Source organism: Oryx dammah, unplaced genomic scaffold (assembly GCF_014754425.2).
Source record: "Oryx dammah isolate SB20612 unplaced genomic scaffold, SCBI_Odam_1.1 HiC_scaffold_1, whole genome shotgun sequence".
Taxonomy (NCBI): domain Eukaryota; kingdom Metazoa; phylum Chordata; class Mammalia; order Artiodactyla; family Bovidae; genus Oryx; species Oryx dammah.
The window spans coordinates 84129192-84154522 of record NW_024070185.1 but is presented as its reverse complement, the minus strand read 5'-3'; the positions used below and the strand labels follow the sequence as shown (position 1 = coordinate 84154522).

Genomic DNA, 25331 nt, shown 5'->3' with positions numbered 1-25331 from the left:
GTTTTCATGGAAATAAGGCTGCAAGTTTATGTAGGCTATAAAGTCATCTATATTAGAATTAAAATAACAAAATATTTTACATCGTGAATTCTGACACACATAGAGAAAGGTACGTAAAACACCTCTGTTACCTGCTCTCAGGTGAAAATCAGAAAGATGATTGATGTCCCACAAGGGTGCCCATCCTCAGAAACAGCAAGCCCTCTCTTTCTGCTGGGGGCAATTGCCACTCTGCTGCTCACCTTGCTTTTTGTTATGTTTTTACATCTAGTGAATGTATGCATCCCTAAACAAGAGGATTTAATTTTAGTATGTAAGTAGAATCACACTGTACAGGTTCTTTTGTATCACAGCTTTGCGTGGGTGAGTCTCATTTATGTGTAGTAAAGGCAAGAATACTGGAGTGGGTTGCCATTTCCTTAACCGACGCTTTACCATCTGAGCCACCAGGGAAGCTCAATAATATGTTCAACTGTATTTCAATATATGTGATCACCTATTATGTGAATATACAACAGTTTATTTATCCATTCTGTTTCTGGGGACTCCTTGGATATGTGTCTGGTTCCAGTCAGGAAACTAAGAACTATAAGAGTTAATAGAGATGTTTCATTTTATTTATTTATTTTTTAAAACTTTATATAGGTGCAATTGATTTACAACTGATGTACATATTTAATGTATACTATTTGATGACTTTGTACATACTCATACACCCCTGAAACTATCACCACAATCAAAGTAATAGATCTATCCATTACCTCCAAAAATTTCCTTGTGCTTCTTTTTATTGTTGTAGAAACACTTTTGTCCTTCACATTGCTTATTGGATCTTAGTTCTCCGACCAGGGACTGAACCGAGGCCCTCAGCAGTGGAAGCAGGGAGTCCTAACTACTGGACTGCCATCCCTGGCAGAAATATGGTCTCTTCCTGCCATTCCTGTAAGAACACTTAACATAAACCCTCTTAACAAGTTTTCAAGTACACAATGCAATATGGTTAGCTATTGGCACAACTTTGTACAGCAGATCTCCAGAATTTATTCATCTTGCATAAGTGAAACTTTGTACTCATTGACAGATGTTTCCCCATTTTTCCTCTCCTCTAGTCATCGGCAACCAGCATTCCACTCTCTACCTCTATGAGTTTGACTACTTTAGATTTTTCCCATAAGTGGAATCATGTAGTATTTGTCTTCTGTAACTGGCTTATTTCACCTACCATAATGTCCTATGGGCTCATTCATGTGAAGTGGAAGTGTTAGTCACTCAGTCGTGTCTGACTCTTTGTGACCCCACGGAATATGAAGGTCCAGGATTCATTTCCTTTAGAATTGACTGGTTTGATCTCCTTGTGGTCCAGGGGCCTCTCAAGAGTCTTCTCCAAGAACACAGTTCAAAAGCATCAATTCTTTGGTGCTCAGCCTTCTTTATGGTCCAACTCTCACATCCATACATGACTACTGGAAAAACCATAGCTTTGACTATATGGACCATTGTCGGTAATATCTCTACTTTTTAATATGTTGTCTAGGTTTGTCATAGCTTTTCTTTCAAAGAGCAATTGTCTTTTAATTTCATGGCTGCAGTCACCATCTGCAGTGATTTTGGAGCCCCCCAAAATAAAATCTCTCACTGTTTCCATTGTTTCCCCATCTATTTGCCAGGAAGTGATGGGACTGGATGCCATGATCTTAGTTTTTTGAATGCTGAGTTTTAAGCCAGTTTTTTCACTCTCCTCTTTCACCTTCATCAAGAAGCTCTTTAGTTCCTATTCATTTTCTGCCATAATCGTGATGTCATCTGCATATCTGAGGTTATTGATATTTCTCCCGGCAATCTTGATTCCAGCTTGTGCTTCATCCAGATGAGAATTTTGCATAATGTACTCTGCATAAAAGTTAAATAAGCAGGGTAACAATATACAGCCTTGACATACTTCTTTCCCAATTTGGAACCAGTCTTTTCTCAGCACCAAAATCTGGTTTAGGTTTCTCCAGAGGAACAGAACCAACAGGAATTTATATCACTATCTATTTGTGTATCAATATCTCCTTCTGGTTATGTTGCATAATTATGTGAGCCAATTCCTTATAATATCTGTATCTTTTTATATGTCCTTATGTTTATATATTTTATATGTTTTAATCTTTCATTTAAGGAAATTATTTATGATCTATTTATGTGAGACAATTTCTTACAATGTCTGTATCTTTTATCTATCTTTATGTATATTTATGGGCTTCCCAGGTGATATTAGTGGTAAAGAACCCACTCACCAATGCAGTAACCATTAAGAGATGAGTGTTTGATCCCTGGGTCAGAAAGATCCTCTGGAGGAGGGCATGGCAACCCACTCCAGTATTCTTGCCAGGACAATCCCATAGACAGAGGAGCCTGGCAGACTATAGTCCATAAGATCAGAAAGAATTGAACACGACTAGCGACTAAACAGTTAAATGAGATTGTAAGAGTGAGACCCTTGTCTGATAGTATTGGTGGCCTCTTCTATATGAATGCACAGTGAGGAGCTGGCTGTCTGCAAGCTAGAAGGAAAATTCTCACCAGAAGCCAACCACACTGGCACCCTGATCTAAAACATCCAGCCTCCAGGACTATGAGAAATACATGCCTGCTGTTTAGTCACCTAATCCATGGTATTTTGTTTTGGCAGCTGTAGTTGACTAAGACACTCTCCGAATTATTTTACGTGATTAGTGTAACCTGATACCTAAACCTGATAATGAATATTTTAGAAGGAAGAAGTCTAATCTTACTGGTGAACATACAGAATTCTACTTTTGACATTAATGAGTATTTTGTTGGTTCTATACCTGTTATGAACAATACAGGTTTTGTCTTAACTGAAAACACAGCTTTAAATTTTAGCCACTCATTAAAAGATTATTGAGGGTAAGGCTAGGATAATGATGCTCATGTGTTTGTTAAAGAGAAAGGTATACAATCCACAATTTTGGCTGAAGTTACAGAAGCATTCTTTGAACTTTAGTTTGAAATTTAACAAGAACATCCACGGCTTCAGCTGTGCTGATTGCCATGGTATTCCTTGGAACAGATCAAAGATTATATACACTGTTTTCAGTATACTTCATCACTATTGCCCAGTGATAGAACATCTGCACCATACACTTACCAAATTTGACCTTTTGTATACTCTTAGCTGTACAGTGGGAATTCTCATGAAATCCTGAAATTGTTGAAAAAATTTTAAGTCTTTAAAACAAGTTGCTAAACAGAATAAAAAGAATAACTCAGCATGACCAATTTGGTATTATAAGACCCTGATGCTGGAAAAGATTGAAGGCAGAAGGAGAAGGGGATGACAAAGGATGAGATGGTTGGATGGCATCACCAACTCAATGGACATGAGTTTGAGCAAGCTCCGGGAGTTGATGTTGGACAGGGCCTGGCATGCTGCAGTCCATGGGGTTGCAAAGAGTCAGACACAGCAAAGTGACTGAACTGAACTGAACAGATACACAAAGTTTCACTTTCAGTTCAGTTCAGTTCAGTTCAGTTCAGTTCAGTTCAGTTCAGTCGCTCAGTCGTGTCGGACTCTTTGTGACCCCATGAACTGCAGCACGCCAGGCCTCCCTGTCCATCACCAACTCCTGGAGTTCACTCAGACTCACATCCATCGAGTTGGTGATGCCATCCAGCCATCTCATCCTCTGTCGTCCCCTTTTCCTCCTGGAAAATGAATCAACATAACACAGTAACACATTAAAAATATAACACAGTAACAGATTAAAAATATTAAAAGTCTGGCTTAGTCTCTTGTGGGGTCACTGCTCCTTTCTCCTGGGTCCTGGTGCACAAAAGGTTTTGTTTGGCCCTCCAAGTCTGTTTCCCCAGTCCTACGGAAGTTCTGTAATCAAATCCTGCTGCTGCTAAGTCGCTTCAGTCGTGTCCGACTCTGTGCGACCCCATAGACGGCAGCCCACCATGCTTCGCCATCCCTGGGATTCTCCAGGCAAGAACACTGGAGTGGGCTGCCATGTCCTTCTCCAATGCATGAAAGTGAAAAGTGAAAGTGAAGTCACTGAGTCATGTCCAACTCTCAGCGACCCCATGGACCGCAGCCTACCAGACTCCTCTGTCCATGGGATTTTCCAGGCAAGAATACTGGAGTGGGGTGCCATTGCCTTCTCTGGGGTGCCATTCTACTGCCCTTCAAAGTCAAATTCCCAGAGGGTTCTCAGATCCCCAGGTTGGAAAGTCTGTTTTGAGCCCTAGAACTTTTGCAACAGTGCAAGAACTTCTTTGGTATAATTGTTCTCCAGTTTGTAGGCTCAGTGGCTCTATGGTGGGGCTAATGGCAACCTCCTCCAAGATGACTTATGCTACACACTGTGCCTCCTAGGTCTGAGGCAGCCAGAACCCCTGTCCCCACAGCAGGCCATTGCTGATCTGTGCCTCCACAGGAGACCCTCAAACACTCAAAGGCAAGTCTGGTTCAGTCTCTTGTGGGGGTCACTGCACCTTTCCCTGGGTCCTGCTGAGCATGAGGTTTTATTTGTACCCTCTGAGCATCTCTTGCAGTTATGAGATTTGATTCTAAATGTGATTACACCTCTCATACCATCTTGTTGGGACTTCTTTGCCCTTGGACATGGGGTATCTTTCTTTTGTGGGATCCAACATTCTCCTGTTGATAGTTGTTTAGCAGCTAGTTGCAATTTTGGTGTTCTTGCAGGAGAAGATGAGCACACATCCCTCTACTCCACCATCTTGATTTTCATGGATTAAAAATATAAATCATATCATTTCAATAAAAGCATAAGAACATCTGAAAAAATTCAACAGCCTTTTATAATGGAAAAGCAAAACGCTTCTTCCCAATCTAGAAATAGAAAACAACTTTCTTTATCTGATCAAAGATATCAGCACCAGCAACAAAAGTCATATATAATAATAATATTTAATATTATATAATAATTATTATATGTTATATAATATTATTATCCTCCATCCTAAGTCATTTCAGTCATGTCTGACTCTGCAACCCTATCGACCAAAGTCCACCAGACTCCTCTGTCCATGGGATTCTCCAGGCAAGAATACTGGAGTGGGTTGCCATGCCCTCCTCCAGGGGCTCTTCCCAACCCAGGCATCAAGCCCATGTCTCTTAATATCTCCTGCATTGGCAGGTGGGTTCTTTACCACTAGCACCACCTGGGAAGCCCTCTTTACCACTAGTGCCACCATTATATATAATAATTATATATGTATATAACTGTATAATGGTGAAATACTGAAGCTTTCCTATTTTTATATTTATGAACAAAGCAAAAAATGAAAAGTATGAAGTGCAAAAAAGTATAAAAATTAAAAAATTAAAAAATTTATGTTTCCGAGTATAAAATTCATTATGAAATTGAGGATCTTTTCAATAAATTATTAGAATTATTAATAGTTTAGCAAGGTGGTTGACTACCATATCAGTATATAAAAATCAATATGCAGAGTATATTATATGTGCAGAATATGTTGATTACAATGTCAATATACAGAAACAAATATATGTCACATCAATATACTCAAATCAAATGCATCTCTCTATATGACTATTAAATAATATGAAGTAATTATATTAGAATATTAAATAATTACCTTTTAAACATACACCATTTACAATAACATAAGGAATCAATCAAATATTTAGAAGCAAATCTAACAATAGCTAGAAGGCTTCTAGGAAGAAATATGATAAAATTTAAAGAGGGATATTTTAAAAGGCCTAAGTTAAATAGTCTATAACACTAGATTGAAAGACTCACTATTATAAAGATATTAATTCTTCATTTTTTAATTAATTTATTTTTTACTGAATTAATTTATTAATTATTTAATTTTTTACAGAATTTTGTCATTTTTTGTCAAGCCTCAACATGAATCAGCCATAGATATACATATATCCCCTTTCTTTTGAACCTCCCTCCCATTTCCTTCCCCAGCCCATCCCTCTAGGTTGATACAGAGCCCCTGTTTGAGTTTACTGATAATATATCAATTCAATCAAGATTCCATCTAGATTAAAGATTTAATATAAAATACCAAGACTAAATATAATCCTGATTAAATTCTATTCTCTTCATGAAATTTGCAATGTGGTCACACATCTCTTCTCTGTCTGCATGTCAGTTCCTTCCCTGCAAATAGGTTCATCAATACTATTTTTCTAGATTCCATATATATGCATTAACATACTATATTTGTTTTTCTCTTTCTGACTTACTTCACACTATATAGCAGGCTCTGGGTTCATCTACCTCACTACAACTGATTCAAATTTGTTCCTTTTTATGGTTGAGAAATAGTCCATTATATATATTATATATATATATATATGTATGCATATATGTATCACATGTTCTTTATCCATTCATCTGTCAATGGACATCTAGGTTGCTTACATGCCCTGGCTATTATAAATAGTGTTGCAGTAAACACTGGGGTACATGTGTCTTTCTGAATTGTGGTTTTCTCAGAGTATATGCCCATAGTGGGATTGCTGGGTGATATGGTAATTTTATTTCTAGTTTGTTAAGGAATATCCATATTGTTCTCTGATGTTATTGATGTGGACCATTTTTAAAGTCCTTACTGAATTTGTTACAATATTGCTTCTATTTAATGTTTCTGGTTTTTTGGCCACAAGGCTTGTGGGATCTTAGCTGCTCAGCCAGAGATGGAATAGGCACCTCTTGCACTAGAAGGTGAAGTCTTCACCACTGGACTGCCAGAGAAGTCCCAGAAATTCAAGACTTATTATAAAACTACAATCTGTAAATTAAAACAGTACGATATTTGCAAAAACATAAATACATAGACCAGTGGTGTTTGACAGTGCCCAGAAAAATTTTTATTCGAAATACTTAATTTATTGTAAAACTGGGACTATAGAACAGTGAAAAATGATCATCCAAACACAAGCCTTAGAGTAGAAATAGATGTTTACAACACTACAAATAACAAAAGCTCATATCTAGAATATATAAGGAGTTTATAAATCAATAAGAAAAAGACAGTGAACCTGATGGGAAAGTGGCAAGAAATTTAACAGACTGTTCATAAAAGAGGAAATCCAAATAGACAATGAACATATTAAAAGTTCTAAACCTCATGAGATGCCACTAGTGAAAATAAATAGCTAACACAGAATGATTACAAAAGCAAGTGTTGGTGAGCATTTGAAGAAATATTAATCTGCATATTGTGTCCAGTTCTAGAAATATATCCTGTAGGAATGCTTGCATATTTTATGCCAAGATGTATGTAGAAGAATGATTGTAATAGCTAAAACACAAATGTCCATCAAAATGAATGAATAAAGGAATTAGGCTATATTAATGTAATGAAATACACTATAGCAATAAAAATGAATAAATTACAGCTATACACAACACCATGAGTGAATCTCATTAGCATAATGTTGAGTGAAAAAAGTCAAGCACAAAAGACAACACACTATGAGCAAGATTAAACTCTGTTTTGTAGTCTCAGCTGGTTGGTAGTGATGCTCTTGGTTAGGAATGCCCAGGGCATTCACCTAAGCCGTAGTACTTGTAGTGAGTGCCACACACAATCCTCTCCATCACCACAGGGACCACTGTGTGTCTGGTCCGAGCCTTGTGATTCTTATTATGATAGCAGGATGCACTTAAGTAAAAACTGTAAGGGAAACTTGAGGAACACGATTGATCACTCACAGGCCCTGGAGGGTACATGGCACACCCAAGGGCCACACAACAAGGTGGCAGATAGAGAGAATGGGAGAGAAAGGAGACTGAGGGCTCTGATTTTACTAGCATAGAGGGTGGAGTGTCTTGAGTTTCAGGGTTTCACTCTACATTGCCTAATTTAAAGCTTAAAAATGAGATTCCGGGGATGGGAGAGGACAGATGGGTCTCTCCAGTAGTCAGTTACCTAGGTTACTGAGAACTTTCAGAAGGGAATCTTCATTGGTAGGAGTAAATTAACTCCTTATCTGCTTGTTTTGCTGATAGCTGTGTCATGTAGCTAGCTTGCTTATGCCCACAGTAATGGTCATGGCCCTCCCAGGGAACAAGTCTATTAGCAATGTTGTTCAATCACACAGTCGTATCCAACTCTTTGCAACCCCATGGACTGCAGCACACCAGGCTTCCCTGTCCCTCACCATCTCCCAAAGTTTGCCCAAGTTCATACCCATTGCATCGGTAATGCCATCTAGCCATCTCATCCTCTGATGCCCTCTTCTCTTTCTGCTTTCAATCTTTCCCAGCATCAGGGACTCTTCCAATGAGTTGACTCTTCACATCAGATGACCAAAATACTGGAGCTTCGGCTTCAGCATAAGTCCTTCCAATGAGTATTCAGGATTGATTTCCTCTAAGATTGACTGGTTTGAGTTCCCTGCTGTCCAAAGGACTCTCGGGCATCTTCTCCAGCACCACAGTTCAAAGGTGTCAATTCTCTAGCACTCTGCCTTCTTTATGGGCCAACTCTCACAACCATATGTGACCACTGGGAAGACCGTAGCCTTGATTATATTATTAGCAATAAGTGACAGCCAATCTTGCAGCTTTTAAGTTTCCAGCCTGGTGCCTCAGATGGTAAAGAATCTGCCTGCAGTTCAGGAGACCCGAGGTTTGATCCCCAGGTCAGGAAGATCCCCTGGAGATGGGAATGGCTACCCACTCCAGTATTCTTGCCTGGAGAATTCCATGGACAGAGTTGCCTGGTGGGCTACAGTCCATGGGGTTGCAAAGAGTTGGACAGGAGTGAGCGACTAACACTTACAGTGTTAGGCTCAAGTATTTTGTTGGGAGCCTTGTTGATCTCTAAATTATTAACCACATAGAAAACTGTGTATGCTTGCTCTGTTGCTCAATCGTGGCCAACTCTTTGTGACCCCATGGTCTGTAACTGACGGGCTCTGTACATGGAATCTTCCAGGCAAGAATACTGGAGTGGGTTGCCATTTCCTACTCCAGGGAATCTTCCTGATCAAGGGATCAAACTCACATCTCTTGGGTCTTCTGCATTGACAAGTGGATTCTTTGTGCCACATAGAAAATTGTACCTGGAATCGATCTAAAAGACAGACTTTTAAATTCTCCACACCAAAAAAAAAAAAAAATCAATAAAATATACAAACAATAAGTCATATTTCACAGCAGTGGTCACATGAGTTAACAATGGAAGATACTGTATCCAGCCTGAGAAAATGAACAGGGCATTTGGGGATTTAAGCCACATGTCTGAATTTGCCTTGAACTGAAAACAAGCTTAAGATGTAATTTACTAATCAAAGCTCTTTGCTTTGCACATTGTCAGTTATTTCTGCTGTTTATTATTTGGCTTTATTTTCTGAAGAGAGTTTATTCTGTTACCCCCAAAACGTGCTCATACAAATGCCTGGGACATTTTGACGATTGTGACTCTTGAGACTAAGGGGGGTGCTCAGGCAGGTTGGCCTTTCAATAATCTCTACCAGCTTTCCTACCCCTAAATCCCAGTTACTACTGCTATCACCACCACAACCACCACCACCATCATATCATGGATATTAAACATTATGTGTAAAGAAAACAGCAAAACACTCTCTAGTGCCATGTGAAATACTCACTGTGTGTATGCAACCCCAGGAAGGCTGACCTATAGCTTTACCTCATCTTCTGATTGAGCCTCACTTATATAAAAATCCTGGAGCTGCCTCTGCATTTTAAGAAACTTTATAACTTTGGAAATCACTAAATTATGCACTACATGATCTTCCAAAGTAAAGTCACAAAGAATTCTGACGATAATAGATGTTGACCCCTGGGTGCCAGTATTTCTATGCTATTAAATAAGCAGAGGTTTACATTGGTGCAGTTAGTCATACAACCATGATCAGTTTCATTTACTTTCATTTAATGCCTAATTCACTGTGGGTGGGAAAAATTCTTGTCTTCCTTCTATTGGTCATAAGACAGAATAACAGGAGAAAAGCATCACATCTTATTTATTTTTTACATGTACATGGGAGCCTTCCCAAGAGAAAGAAGACGTTAAGTGACCAGAGAAAGGAAGATTTTATACTTTTTTAGGCAAAGGTACAATATATTTGTGAAGAAACGATAAGACAAAGGGGTTTGGGTTATGAGTTACAAATGGTGAAGTAACAAGTAAAATATGGGTAGTTTAACAATCATATCTTTTTTATGCAGCCTTCCTAGCCTTGAATTCCATGTTTCTGGTGATAAAGTTTTTCCCTCCTCCTGGCACAGGAAGGGTGATTTTCGCAGGGAAGATTTGTATCCTTCTTCCTTCAGGAGAACAAAGGAGGGCCAGAGTAACCTTGCATGGCTGTTTCTCAAGTAGTTTAATTCAAGTAATCAGTATGCCAAAGTGACATACTTGGGGGTGACATATTCTGATCCTCTTCTCTAGGTGCCCTCAGTGACAGAGTTATCTGTAGTTTCTGATTCATTTCTCTATAACCCACTGTGAATGGAATCCACCTGCTCTTTTTTTTGTTTTTTAATGTCACGGTACTTCCACATGGAATGGAATGATGGATGTGAAACAGCACGTAAGAGAAGTGCTCAGAGGTGAGGTAGGAGCAGCTGTGTCCACCATTGAAGGATCATGGCTACAGTTTTGAGTGTTGACATACTTCTTACAAAAATACTAAAGTTACAGTTTTATCACCCATTATTGGAAAGTAGTGTTATGCTCATGACTTATGTTAAGAGTGCTGAATTCTATACAGTGATCTCTTGAATTTTTGTTTTCCTTAACTTGTTTTTCTAGGGCGATCCAGTTGACAATATATTTGAACAGAATCTAAAGATCAAGTTTTACATCAGTTCCAGGTCCACATCTCCATCATCATATAGTGGAGACGAAGCAGACACAGTGAAGGTACCTCTCTGGGGTAGACTTGCTTCAGAACTTTTCACTTGTACCAAACAAAAGGAGACTGAATCCTGTTCAGAAACAGTGCCCTTTCTCTCTAATCAGATGCATTGCTTAGATAGGAACAGTCTATAGAGAATATAAAGTTTATCAGGTGATAGTTAATATTAAGTTTAACTGATAACCATGTCCATGAGGGGACATGGTCTGGCAGGGAGAGAGCTCTCATTATTTGCATTGCTTTAATTAACATCAAGGAGTTAAGCTGTAACAGGAATATTTTACATAATCTTATCACAACATAAAGTCTGGTATTAGGTAAGGCATAAAAATACATTTGCTAAACAGACTCACAGACTTTGAAAAGAAACTTATGGTTACCAAACGGAAACTTGGGCAGGGCAGAGAGGGATAAACTAGGAGTTTGGGATTAACAATACATGTGCTGTGCTGTGCTTAGTCGCTCAGTTTTGTCCAACCCTTTGCAATGACATAAACTGTAGCCCACGAGGCTCCTCTGTCCATGGGGATTCTCCAGGCAGGAATACTGGAGTGGGTTGCCATGCCCTCCTCTAGGGGATCTTCCCAGCCCAGGGATCCAACCCAGGTCCCGCATTTCAGGCAGATTCTTTACCATCTGAGGCACCATGGAAGCCCAAAAATACTGGAGTGGGTATTTATCCCTTCTCCAGGGGAATCTTCCCAACCCAGGAGTCAAGCTAGGGTCTCCTGCACTGCAGGCAGATTCTATATCAGCTGAGTTACCAGGGAAACCCATAAATCACTATATTCTAACAAATTAAAACACAACTGCAAATAGTCCTCCTGAGGCCATCCAACAAAAAGAACCCACAAACAAAACGAGACAAAAAATACTTTGCTACTGTTCTTACTAAAATGTAAGATAATTTTATGTCTCACATAATGGCACACAAAATAGCTCTTTGTGGCCCTTTATGATAATCAGAGAACATGATTCTCTGCAAAAGTTTCCTCCAGAAATCAAAGGGTTTGGTGTCTCCCAGCTCATATTTTCCATCTTCAGAAATGCTATTTCCCTCCTCTGCATCTCACTCACTCTGGTTAATCTGGGTAGGGTTTCTTGCTACCCACTTTGGAATCCTGGGGACTAGGTGGCGAGTTCTCCCAGAGATACATGGTTTAGTTCGGAAAATTTCATTGTGGTTTATAGCCAGGTCAGACATTATTTTCAAATTCTGCTCAGAGCATTTAAAATTTTGATAACAATTTTATTTTATTGTTTTAAAATTTTAATATCTCTCATGGAGGAAGAAGGTACAAGGAATAATGTATCACAAGCGCATATACCGATTACCCACAAATTAAGACAACAGTTTGCCATTTTTGTTCAGATAAAAAGAAAATTGGAATGATACCGAACAGTTGAGCCCATCTAACTGCATTCTTTTGTCCTGGGAGGTGATCGGATATTTTGAAATGGTGTGCATTCTTCTGTCCACTCTCTTATATTTTATATCCTAGGCATGTGTTCTTCAATTTCAAAGGATTGTTTGGTCTGCTCAAAAATCACAAGTAATATCTCTCTTGTGAAAATAATCTACTATTTTCACAGTTTTTATTCATGTCAAGACAGTTCATCTTTAACTGCTGTGTAGTATTCCAGATTATAAATATACTTATTTATACATAACCATGATTTATGTAATTATGTTCCTTTTTATGTATTGATGTCTTTTTTTTTCCTTATTACAATTTCTCTATTTCAAAGAGCCTATTGAGACCTGTTTGGCTATATACATATGGGAGAATTTGTTAGCTACTAGCTAGTAGAAATGCATATTTTCAATGCATAATTTTGCCAACTGTTTTAATTTTTTGAAACAGTCACACATTTTACAGAAATACTATAAGTGTGGTATATATTTATTTTTCCTAGACTATTTGAAAGTTGTCACTTGATTTTCCATCACCTTGAATACATAATCTTGTACTTCTTACAAATAAGAATGTTCTCCTACATCTTATACATATACAGTACAACCATCATCACTAACATTGATACATCACTATCGGCTATCTAATTCTCAGACCGCTTCAGGTGTCACCAACTGCTCCTTCGTGTCCATTATTGCAAAAAAAAAAAAAGGCAGTTCAAAATTTATCTTTGCTTTTGGTTGTCATCTCTCATTAGTTTCTTGCCATATGGAAGTCTCTTGCCATATTAGTCTCTTGCTAAAGTCTTTCTTTGACTTCATTACCTTGATACTCTCAAAAGTCACACGCTGGTTTAGAATAGAATATCCCTCATGTTACAAAGGCTTTCTCATGGCTTGATTCAGGTTATGCATGTTTGTCAAAAATATCACAGAAGTGATGCTGTGGTCTTCTCCTTATATGCTATCAGGTGGTTCGTGATTTTGATATTTTCCATGCTTACTTGACCTCTGCGCTAAGGTGGGAATTTCCAGGCCTGTCCACTGTGAAATTACTTTTTTTCCTTTGTAATTAATAAGTATTTTGAATAGAGGTACTTTGAAGCAGTAAGTACCACGTTTCTTAACAATTTGCGATTTACTTATATCTGTATGGACACATAGTTTTTCATTTTACTTCATTGTTTACAATCCATTATAGTCATAATTTATTCTAGTATTCAAATGGTTGTATAGCTTATCTTGTATTTTGCCAGCCATGGATTTAGCCATCTCTCCAAGGAGCACTGATTGCTTTCAGTGGAAAATGGTATTTAGAAGACAAGATCTGGGTGTTAGGTATGTGCGTTGCTATGGGATGTCACTATTCTAGAATGCTTGTTGGATAGAGAAAGAGAAAAATATATCTATATATCAGTCTCTATGTAGAAAATCTATGTATCTGTGTATTGTCATCTCTCTGTTCATCTATCATCTCTACTGTCCTACTCACCTACCTACTTATCTAACTACTTACCTATAAAAACTATGAGTTCATACACACATTTATACCTCTAATTCCAAACCAACATTATAGGTTTCATTCTAGTTTTCTCCTTTTCTATATTGGAAACTTCCTTCTGTGACAGTGAGAAACTTGCCTCTTTATACTCTCAGTGAAGTGAAGTGAAGTCGCTCAGTCATGTCCGACTCTTTGTGACCCCATGGACTGTAGCCTATCAGGCTCCTCCGTCCATGGGATTTTCCAGGCAAGAGTGCTGGAGGGGATTGCCATTTCCTTTCCCAGAGGATCTTCCTGACCCAGGAATCGAACCCGGGTCTCCCACACTGCAGGCAGAGGCTTTACCGTCTGAGCCACCAGGGAAGCTATTCTGTCACCTCTGTTCTCTGTGAGCAATCTACCATCTCTGCAGCTACTTCATTACTTCCCACACTGCATGGGCTCTGTGTTGCTATCTTAGATTACCCTCCTTGTGCACACTCATCTCACCTTGCTGGGAATAGAGTTTTTAAAAACCAATTTCTACTCTCACTTAGCAGCACATAAGAGTTCTCATTTCCTTATACCTATGTTGACACTTGCCACTACTAGACCACTGAAATTTTGTAATTCTGACGAGTATGAAGTGGTATCTAATTATTGCTTTCATTTTGTCATGTAGAGGTTTTTCATTCTATTAGTAAAATATATCTCCTTTTACTGCTTGAGGTTTTTAATTGTTTTCTAAGAATTCCATTTCTATCCTATTCTTCTGTCCTCGAAGTGCCAAAAAGATTTAAAGTTTTGCTTTTTGCATTTAGGTCTTTAATCAACAGGAAATTATATCTTTGTTTGCTCTGAAGTAGCAATCTGACTTTTGCCACCATGATACCATGATAGTTAGTTGTCCCAGGCCCAATTCACTGACTAGTCTATCAACTCCTAATAATTTGTAACATCACTTCTATCATATATCAGCTTTATTTAGTTATTTACTTACTTATTTGGTTGTAAAATATACCTGCTTTTGAACTGTGGTGTTCAAGAAGACTCTTGCAAGTCCCTTGGACTGCAAGGAGATCCAACCAGTCAATCTTAAAGTATATCAGTCCTGAATCTTCATTGGAAGGACTGATGCTGAAGCTGAAGCTCTAATACTTTGGCCACCTGATGCAAAGACCTGACTCATTGGAAAAGAATCTGGTGCTGGGAAATATTGAAGGCAGGAAGAGAAGGGGGCTACAGAGGATGAGATGTTTGGACGGCATCACTGACTCAATGGACATGAGTTTGAGCAAGCTTCAGGAGTTGGTGATGGACAGGGAAGCCTGGCGTGCTGCAGTCCATGGGGTTGCAGAGTTGGACACGACTGAGTAACTGAACTGAAAATATACATAAGGGCTTCCCAGGTGGCTCAGTGGTAAAGAATTTGCCTGCCAATTCAGGAGACATGAGTTCAATCTCTGGGTGCAAAAGATCTCCTGGAGAAGAAAATGACAACCCGCTCTGGTATTTATGCCTGGGAAGTCCCATGGATAGAGGAGCTTGGCAGGCATAGTCCGTGGGGTCACAAATGAATTGGACACAACTTAGTTAAAAACAACCACAAAATTGGCATAACATAAAATATTCCATTTATTCATTTTTAAGTGTAGAGTTCAGTGGAATAAATTACTTTCACAGTGTTCTGCAAATGTAACTATTACAGTATTTATTTCTCAAATTTTTCCATCTCCACAAACAGAAGTTTTATCCTCATTAAACCATAATTTGACATTTCCTTTCCCTTTGGTCCCTGGTAAACTCTCATCTACTTTGCATCTCTATGAATTTGCCTATTCTATATATTTGATATAAGTAGAGTCGTATAACATTTGCCCCTTTTTGTCTGGCTAATTTCACTTGGCATATTATCTTCATATTTCATCCATGTTATCGTGTGTGCCAGAATTTCAATTGTTTTTAAGGCAAAGAATGGACAAATAGACCAATGAAATATAATAAAATGCCCAGAACCATACAGAGGAACAAAGATAGTCTCTTCAACAAATGGTGCTTGAAGAACTGGACTTGCACATGCAAAAAATATAAACTTTAGACACAGACCTTACACTCTTCAAAAAATTAATTCAAAATGGATCATAATCCTACATTTAAAATGCAAAACATAGGTGAAAGTCTCAGCAACCTTGCGTTAGATAATGACTTCGGATCATAAGCCTGTATTTAAAACGCAAAACTACAACATAGGTGAAAGTCTCAGCAAACTTGCATTAGATAATAACTTCTTAAATATAAAGTCAAAAGCAAGAGCCACAAAATAAATTTCTGATAAGTTGCACTTCATTAAAATTAAAAAATTTGCTCTGTAAAAGAGACTAAGACGACTAGCCACAGACAGGGAGAAAATATTTGCAAAAGACAAATATGATAAAAAAAAAAAGTCACCCAAAATATATAAAAACTGTTAAAACTCAAGAAGAAACTCATAAGAAAACAAAAAACTTGATTAAAAATGGATCAAAGACTAAACAGAGACCTCAATAAAAAGAAGATACATAGATTGCAAATAAGCACAGGAAAAAATGTCCGTATATATGTCATCAGAAAATGCAAGTTAAAACGATGAGATACCTCTACACATCAAAATCTGGGACATGGACAACATCCAGTGCTGGCAAAATGTAGAACAATAGGAGCTCTCATTCATTGCTGGTGCAAATGCAAAATGGTTCAGCTACTTTGGAACAGAGTTTAGACATTTCTTACAAAATTAAATACTCTTTCAATACAGTCCTGGAATCATGTACCTTGATATTATTCAAAAGAAATGAAAACTTATCTCCACACAAAATGCTGTACATGGATATATTTAGAAACTTTATTAAACTGCCCAAGCTTGGAAGCAACCTTCTTCAGTTCAGTTCAGATCAGTCGCTCAGTTGTGTCCGACTCTTTGCGACCCCATGGACTTGCAGCATGCCAGGCCTCTCGGTCCATCGCCAACTCCTGGAGTTCACTCAAACTCACGTCCATTGAGTTGGTGATGCCATCCAACCATCTCATCCTCTGTCGTCCGCTTCTCCTCCTGTCTTCAGTCTTTCCCAGCATCAGGGTCTTTTCAAATGAGTCAGCTCTTCATATCAGGTTGCCAAATATTAGAGTTTCAGCTTCAGCATCAGTCCTTCCAGTGAATATTCCACTGATTTCTTTTAGGATGGACTGGTTGGATTTCCTTGCAATAAAGAGACTCTCAAGAGTCTTCTCCAACACCATAGTTCAAAAGCATCAATTCTTCAGTGCTCAGCTTTCTTTATAGTCCAACTCTCATATCCATACGGAAAATCATAGCTTTGACTAGAGGGACCTCTGTTGGCAAAGTAATGTCTCTGCTTTTTAACATGATGTCAAGGTGGGTCACAACTTTTCTTCCAAGAAGCAAGCGTCTTTCAATTTCATCGCTGCAGTCACCATCTGCAGTGATTTTGGAGCCCCCCAAAATAAAGTCAGCCGCTGTTTCCACTGTTTCCCCATCTATTTGCCATGAAGTGACAGGACCAGTTCATCAGACACTCTGTCTATCAGATCTAGTCCCTTAAATCTATTTCCCACTTCCACTGTATAATCATAAGGGATTTGATTTAGGTCATGCCTGAATGGTCTAGTGGTTTTCCACACTTTCTTGCATTTCAGTCTGAATTTGGAAATAAGGAGTTCATGATCTGAGCCACAGTCAGCTCCTGGTCTTGTTTTTGCTGACTGTATAGAGCTTCTCCATCTTTGGCTGCAAAGAATATAATCAATCTGATTTCGGTGTTGACCATCTGGTGATGTCCACGTGTAGAGTCTTCATTGTGTTGTTGGAAGAGGGTGTTTGCTATGACCAGTGTGTTCTCTTGGCAAAACTCTATTAGTCTTTGCCTTGCTTCATTCCGTACCCCATGTGCAAATTTGCCTGTTACTCCAGGTGTTTCTTGGCTTTTGCATTCCAGTCCCCTATAATGAAAAGGACATCTTTTTTGGGTGTTAGTTCTAAAAGGTCTTGTAGTTCTTCACAGAAACGTTCAACTTCAGCTTCTTCAGCATTACTGGTAGAGGCATAGGCTTGGATTACTGTGATACTGAATGGTTTGCCTTGGAAACGAACAGAGATCATTCTGTTGTTTTTGAGATTGCATCTAAGTACTGCATTTTGGACTCTTTCGTTGACCATGACGGCCCTTATGATTATACAGTGGAAGTGAGAAATAGATTTAAGGGACTAGATCTGATAGACAGAGTGCCTGATGAACTATGCACAGAGGTCTGTGACATTGTACAGGAGACAGGGATCAAGACCATCCCCATAGAAAAGAAATGCAAAAAAGCAAAATGGCTGTCTGGGGTGGCCTTACAAATAGCTGTGAATAAGAGAAGCAAAAAGCAAAGAATAAAAGGAAAGATATAAGCATCTGAATGGAGAGTTCCAAAGAATAGCAAGGAGAGATAAGAAAGCCTTCCTCAGTGATCAATGGAAAGATACAGAGGAAAACAACAGAATGGGAAAGACTAGAGACCTCTTCAAGAAAATTAGAGATACCTAGGGAACATTTCATGCAAAGATGGGCTCAATAAAGGACAGAAATGTTATGGGCCTAACAGAAGCAGAAGATATTAAGAAAAGGTGGCAAGAATACACAGAAGAACTGTACAAAAAAGATCTTCACGACCCAGATAATCATTATGGTGTGATTACTCACCTAGAGTCAGACATCTATGAAGTCAAGTGGGCCTTAGAAAGCATCAATATGAACAAAGCTAGTGGAGGTGATGGAATTCCAGTCGAGCTATTTCAAATCCTGAAAGATGATGCTGTGAAAGTGCTACACTCAATATGCCAGCAAATTAGGAAAACTCAGCAGTGGCCACAGGACTGGAAAAGGTGTTTTCATTACAATCCCAAAGAAAGGCAATGTCAAGGAATGTTCAAACTACCACACAATTGCACGTATCTCACATGCTAGCAAAGTAATGTTCAAAATTCTCCAAGCCAGGCTTCAGCAATATGTGAACCGTGAACTTCCAGATGTTCAAGCCGGTTTTAGAAAAGGCAGAAGAACCAGAGATCAAATTGCCAACATCTACTGGATCATCGAAAAAGCAAGAGAGTTCCAGAAAAACACCTATTTCTGCATTATTGACTATGCCAAAGCCTTTGATTCTGTGGATCACAGTAAACTGTGGAAAATTCTTCAAGAGATGGGAATACCAGACCACTTGACCTGCCTCTTGAGAAACCTATATGCAGGATAGGAAGCTAGAACTGGACATGGAACAGACTGGTTCTAAATAGGAAAAGGAGTATGTCAAGGCTGTATATTGTCACCCTGCTTATTTAACTTATATGCAGAGTACATCATGTGAAATGCTGGGCTGGATGAAGCACATGCTGGAATCAAGATTGCAGGGAGAAATATTAATAACCTCAGATATGCAGATGACATCACCCTTATGGCAGAAAGCGAAGAACTAAAAAGCCTCTTGATGAAAGTGAAAGAGGAGAGTGAAAAAGTTGGCTTAAAGCTCAACATTCAGAAAACGAAGATGATGGCATCTGGTCCCATCACTTCATGGGAAATAGATGGGGAAACAGTGGAAATAGTGAGAGACTTTATTTTTTGGGCTCCCAAATCACTGCAGATGGTGACTGCAGCCATGAAATTAAAAGACACTTACTCTTTGGAAGAAAAGTTAGGACCAACCTAGACAGCATTACTTTGCCAACAAAGGTTTGTCTAGTCAAGGCTATGGTTTTTCCTGTGGTCATGTATGGATGTGAGAGTTGGACTGTGAAGAAAGCTGAGCACTGAAGAGTTGATGCTTTTGAACTGTGGTACTGGAGTAAACTCTTGAGAGTCTCTTGGACTGCAAGGAGATGCAACCAGTCCATCCTAAAGGAGATAAGTCCTGGGTGTTCATTGGAAGGACTGATGCTGAAGCTGAAACTCCAATACTTTGGCCACTTCATGCAAAGAGTTGATTCATTGGAAAAGATCCTGATGCTGGGAGGGATTGGGAGCAGGAGGAAAAGGGGATGAGATGGCTGGATGACATCACCGACTCAATGGACATGAGTTGGGTAAGCTCTGGGAGTTGGTGATGGACAGGGAGGTCTGGCGTGCTGTGATTCATGGGGTCGCAAAGATTCGGACATGACTGAGTGACTGAACTGAACTGACAGGACCAGATGCCATGATCTTAGTTTTCTGAATGTTGAGTTTTAAGCCAACTTTTTCACTCTCCTCTTTCACTTTCATCAAGAAGCTCTTTAGTTCCTCTTCATTTTCTGCCATAAGGATGGTGTCATCTGCATATCTGAGGTTATTGATATTTTCCCAGCAATCTTGATTCCAGCTTGTTCTTCATCCAGCCCAGCCTTTGTCATGATGTACTCTGCATATAAGTTAAATAAGCAGGGTGACAACATACAGCCTTGACATACTCCTTTCCCTATTTGGAACCAATCACTGTCCATGTCCAGTTCAAACTGTTGCTTCCTGAAGAGCATATAGATTTCTCAAGAGGCAGATCAGGTGGTTTGGTATTCCCATCTCTTTAAGAATTTTCCACAGTTTGTTGTGACCAACACAGTCAAAGGCTTTGCAAGGTCAATAATGCAGAAGTAGATGTTTTTCTGGAACTCTCTTGTTTTTTTGATAATACAATGGATGTTGGCAATTTGATCTCTGGTTCCTCTGCCCTTTCTGAAACCAGCTTAAACATCTGGAATTTCATGGTTCACGTACTGTTGAAGCCTGGCTTGGAGAATTTTAAGCATTACTTTGCTAGTGTTCGCTGCTGCTGCTGCTGCTAAGTCTCTTCAAGCATGTCCGACTCTGTGCAACCCCATAGATGGCAGCCCACCATGCTCCCCCGTCCCTGGGATTCTCCAGGCAAGAACACTGGAGTGGGTTGCCATTTCCTTCTCCAATGCATGAAAGTGAAAAGTGAAAGTGAAGTCTCTCCATCATGTCCAACTCTTAGTGACCCCATGGACTGCAACCCACTAGTCTCTTCCATCCATGGGATTTTCCGGGCAAGAATACTGGAATGGGGTGCCATTGCCTTCTCCATGCTAGTGTGTGAGATGAGTGCAATTGTGTGGTAGTTTGTGCACTCTTTGGCATTACCTTTCTTTGGGATTGGAATGAAATTGGCCTTTTCCAGTCCTGCGGCCACTGCTGAGTTTTCCAAATTTGCTGGCATATTGAGTGTAACACTTTCATAGCATCGTCTTTTAGGATTTGAAATAGCTCAACTGGAATTCCATTGCCTCCATTAGCTTTGTTCATAGTGATGCTTCCTAAGGCCCACTTGACTTCACATTCCAGGATGTCTAACTCTTGGTTGGTGATCACACCATCATGATTTCTGGTTCATGTAGGTGTCTAGATAAATAAACTGTGGTACATGAAGACAATGGAACATTACTCAGCCATAAAGATAAGTGAGTTATAGAGCCATTAAAAGACATGGAAGAATCTAAAATGCATCTTACCAAGTAAAAGACACCAATTTAAAAGGGCTACATACCGTTTGATTCCAAGTATATGACATTTTAGAAATGGCAAAACTATGTACTGTAAAAATCATGTAGTTTCCAGAGGTTGGGGTGAGGAAATGAACAGGTAGAGCACCACGGACTTTCACAGGAGTGAAACTCCTTTTCTTGGTACCATCCTGATAAATACATGTTATCAAACATTTGTCTAAACCCATAGAATGCATAACAGTGACAGTAAACCTTAATGTAAACTATGGACTTTGGACAATTAGGATGCATCAGTGTACTTTCATCAAGTGTAACAAATGTACCACTCTGGTGGGGGATTTTGATGATGGAGGTGCCTATGCTTATCTAAGAGGCTGTGTGGGAAATCTCCGTACTCTCCCCTCAGTTTTGTTGTGAATCCTTCAGTGTTCTAAAAAATTAAGTCTTAGTTCAATTGCTCAGTCATGTCTGACTCGTTGCAACCCCATGGACTGCAGCATGCCAGGCCTCCCTGTCCATCACCAACTCCCGGAGTTTACTCAAATTCATGTCCATTGAGTCAGTGATGCCATCCAACCATCTCATCCTCTGTTGTCCCCTTCTCCTCCTGCCCTCAATCTTTCCCAGCATCAGGGTCTTTTCAAATGAGTCAACTCTTCATATCAGGTGGCCAAAGTATTGAAGTTTCAGCTTCAGCATCAGTCCTTCTAATGAATATTCAGGACTGATTTCCTTTAGGATGGACTGGTTGGATCTCCTTGCAGTCCAAGAGACTCTCAAGAGTCTTCTCCAACACCACAGTTCAAAAGCATCAATTCTTGAGCGCTCAGCTTTCTTCACAGTCCAACTCTCACATCCATACATGACTACTGGAAAAACAATAGCCTTGACTAGACGGACCTCTGTTGGCAAAGTAATGTCTCTGGTTTTTAATATGGTGTCAAGTTTGGTCATAACTTTCCTTCCAAGGAGTAAGCATCTTTTTATTTCATCGCTGCAGTGACCATCTGCAGTGATTTTGGAGGCCAAAAAAGTAAAATCTCTCACTATTTCCACTGTTTCCCCATCGATTTGCCATGAAGTGATGGGACCAGATGCCATGATCTTAGTTTTCTGAATGCTGAGCTTTAAGCCAACTTTTTCACTCTCTTCTTTCACTTTCATCAAAAGGCTCTTTAGTTCTTCTTTGTTTTCTGCCATAAGGGTGGTGTCATCTGCATATATGAGGTTATTGATATTTCTCCTGGCAATCTTGATTCCAGTTTGTGCTTCATCCAGCCCAGCATTTTTCATAATGTACTCTGCATAGAAGTTAAATAAGCAGGGTTAAGTCTCAGCAGAAAAAGTCAATTTCCAATTATGTTTTCCTATTATGTATAAATATGATTAATTTTTGTGTTAATCTTGTTTCATGTGTCTTTGTCAAATTCATTTAATAGTTCAGGATTTTATTTTTACTTGACATTCCTAGGCATTTTCTATGCAGATTATCATGTCATCTGCAAATAAGATGACTTCTATTCTGGTCTGTATGCCTATTATTTTTCATTCTGCCTGTTGTCCTGGCTAGAACTTTCAGGTTGAGTTGAATCAAAGAAGTAGTACTGGAGATCCTTGCCTTGTTTCCATTCTTAGGAGAAAGTATTTGGTTTTTCATTAGTAGTAGTGCTTGCCTTTGTTTTCTTATAAATCATTTTCTTATAAGTCATTAATAAATTGCCTCATATGAAGGAATCTTTATTATAGTTATTTAATAAATCCATATAAAAGTCTATTTATTGGGATGCATAGTAAAGAGGCAATTTTTTCTTAATGTCTTTGAAAATTTTGCAAGTGTCCTGAATTCCCTGCATTTCCTATCAGTTTCTTAGAGTATTTTTTTCTCCATGGTTATTTACCGTTTTGCAAATCTATGTACTTATAAGCTCTGCTTAACTGTGTACCATCTTTGCTTACAGTGAGATTTTATTCTCCAGGAAGATATGTAAGCATCCAATTCTTTCCATTTCAAAATGTGTTTTCTACTATGTCCTAGGAAAGAAAAATTTTATATCACATCAGTTCAGTTCAGTCACTCAGTCGTGTCCAACTCTTTGTGACCCCATGAACCTCAGCATGCCAGGCCTCCTTGTCCATCACCAACTCCCTGAGTCTACCCAAACTCATGTCCATTGAGTTGGTGATGCCATCCAAACATCTCATTCTCTGTCATCCCCTTCTCCTCCTGCCCTCAATCTCTCCCAGCATCAGGCTCTTTTCAAATGAGTCAGCTCTTTGTATCAGGTGGCCAAAGTATTGGAGTTTCAGCTACAACATCAGTCTTTCCAATGAACACCCAGGACTAATCTCCTTTAGGATTGACTGGTTGGATCTCCTTGCAGTCCAAGAGACTCTCAAGAGTCTTCTCCAACACCACAGTTCAAAAGCATCAATTCTTTGGCACTCAGCTTTCTTCACAGTCCAATTCTCACATCCATACATGACTACTGGAAAAACAATAGCCTTGACTAGACAGACCTTTGTTGGCAAAGTAATGTCTCTGCTTTTTAATATGGTTTCAAGGTTGGTCATAACTTTCCTTCCAAGGAGTAAGCATCTTTTTATTTCATCACTGCAGACACCATCTGCAGTGATTTTGGAGGCCAGAAAAATAAAGTCAGCCACTGTTTCCACTGTTTCCCCATCTATTTCCCATGAAGTGATAGGACCGGATGCCATGATATTAGTTTTCTGAATGTTGAGTTTTAAGCCAAAATTTTCACTCTCCTCTTTCACTTTCATCAAGAAGCTCTTTAGTTCTTCTTTGTTTTCTGCCATAAGGATGCTGTCATCTCCATATCTGAGGTTATTGTTATTTCTCCCAGCAATCTTGATTCCAGCTTGTGCTTCACCTAGCCCAGCATTTCTCATGATGTACTCTGCATATACATTAAATAAGCAGGGTGACAATCTACAGCCTTGACATATTCCTTTTCCTATTTGGAACCAGTCTGTTGTTCCACGTCCTGGTCTACCTGTTGCTTCCTGAACTGCATACAGGTTTCTCAAGGGCAGGTCAGGTGGTCTGGTATTCCCATCTCTTTCAGAATCTTCCACAGTTTATTGTGATCCACACAGTCAAAGGCTTTGGCATAGTCAATAAAGCAGAAATAGATGTTTTTCTGGAACTCTCTTGAATTTTTCCATGATCCAGTGGATGTTGGCAATTTGATCTCTGGTTCCTCTGCCTTTTCTAAAACCAGCTTGAACATCTGGAAGTTCACGGTTCACATATTGCTGAAGCCTGGCTTGGAGAATTTTGAGCATTACTTTACTAGCGTGTGAGATGAGTGCAATTGTGCAGTAGTTTGAGCATTCCTTGGCTTTACCTTTCTCTAGGATTGGAATGAAAACTTACCTTTTCCAGTCACATAGGCAGCTGTATTTTCTATGATTTTGAAGTCTGTTTAAGATACGTAATCTAAATTATCTGAGCCTATTTTTAGATTATGAGTATTCACATGATCTTGCGCAACCCTCTATAATTGTTTTAGTATATTTCTACAGATTTCAAATCATAAATTACTTCTACATTTATAAAACTAGTAGTTCAAAAATCTTGTGAAGATTCTGATCATGTATCTACTTGTTAACATTATCTGTCCAATATGTTTAGGATTACTATTCTTCTTTCGGACTTCCCAGGTAGCCCAGTGGTTAAGACTCCATGCTTCCACTGCAGTTGTCATATGTTCAGTACATGCTAGAGGAAGTTCCACATGCATGCAAAAAATAAAATTCTTCTTTAATATAGTCTACCTGTTATGACATACATTTTAAAATAGCCAAATTGAAATATAGTATATGAAATAAGTAGATTTTTAATAGAAACTAAAAGCAGAGATTTAAACTACTTAAAATATATATTTCGCCCTGTGAGAATTTTATTTTTACTGTCTTTTTGTATAGCAAATATCATTCTTTTGCTTTACTTGAGAAATCATTTAATTCTTATAAT

The 25331-nt window shown here is 38.9% G+C and overlaps 1 protein-coding gene across 1 annotated transcript in view; it reads left to right on the top strand.

The window, feature by feature from the left end:
* Positions 1 to 25331, top strand: part of LOC120867543 (serine/threonine-protein kinase MRCK alpha-like) — a 61915-nt gene that overhangs the window by 14708 nt on the left and 21876 nt on the right. Inside the window, exon 6 of the mRNA XM_040245949.1 lies at positions 10804 to 10914. Coding sequence (XP_040101883.1) covers positions 10804 to 10914 — 111 coding nt within the window. The remainder of the gene's footprint in view (positions 1 to 10803; positions 10915 to 25331) is intronic.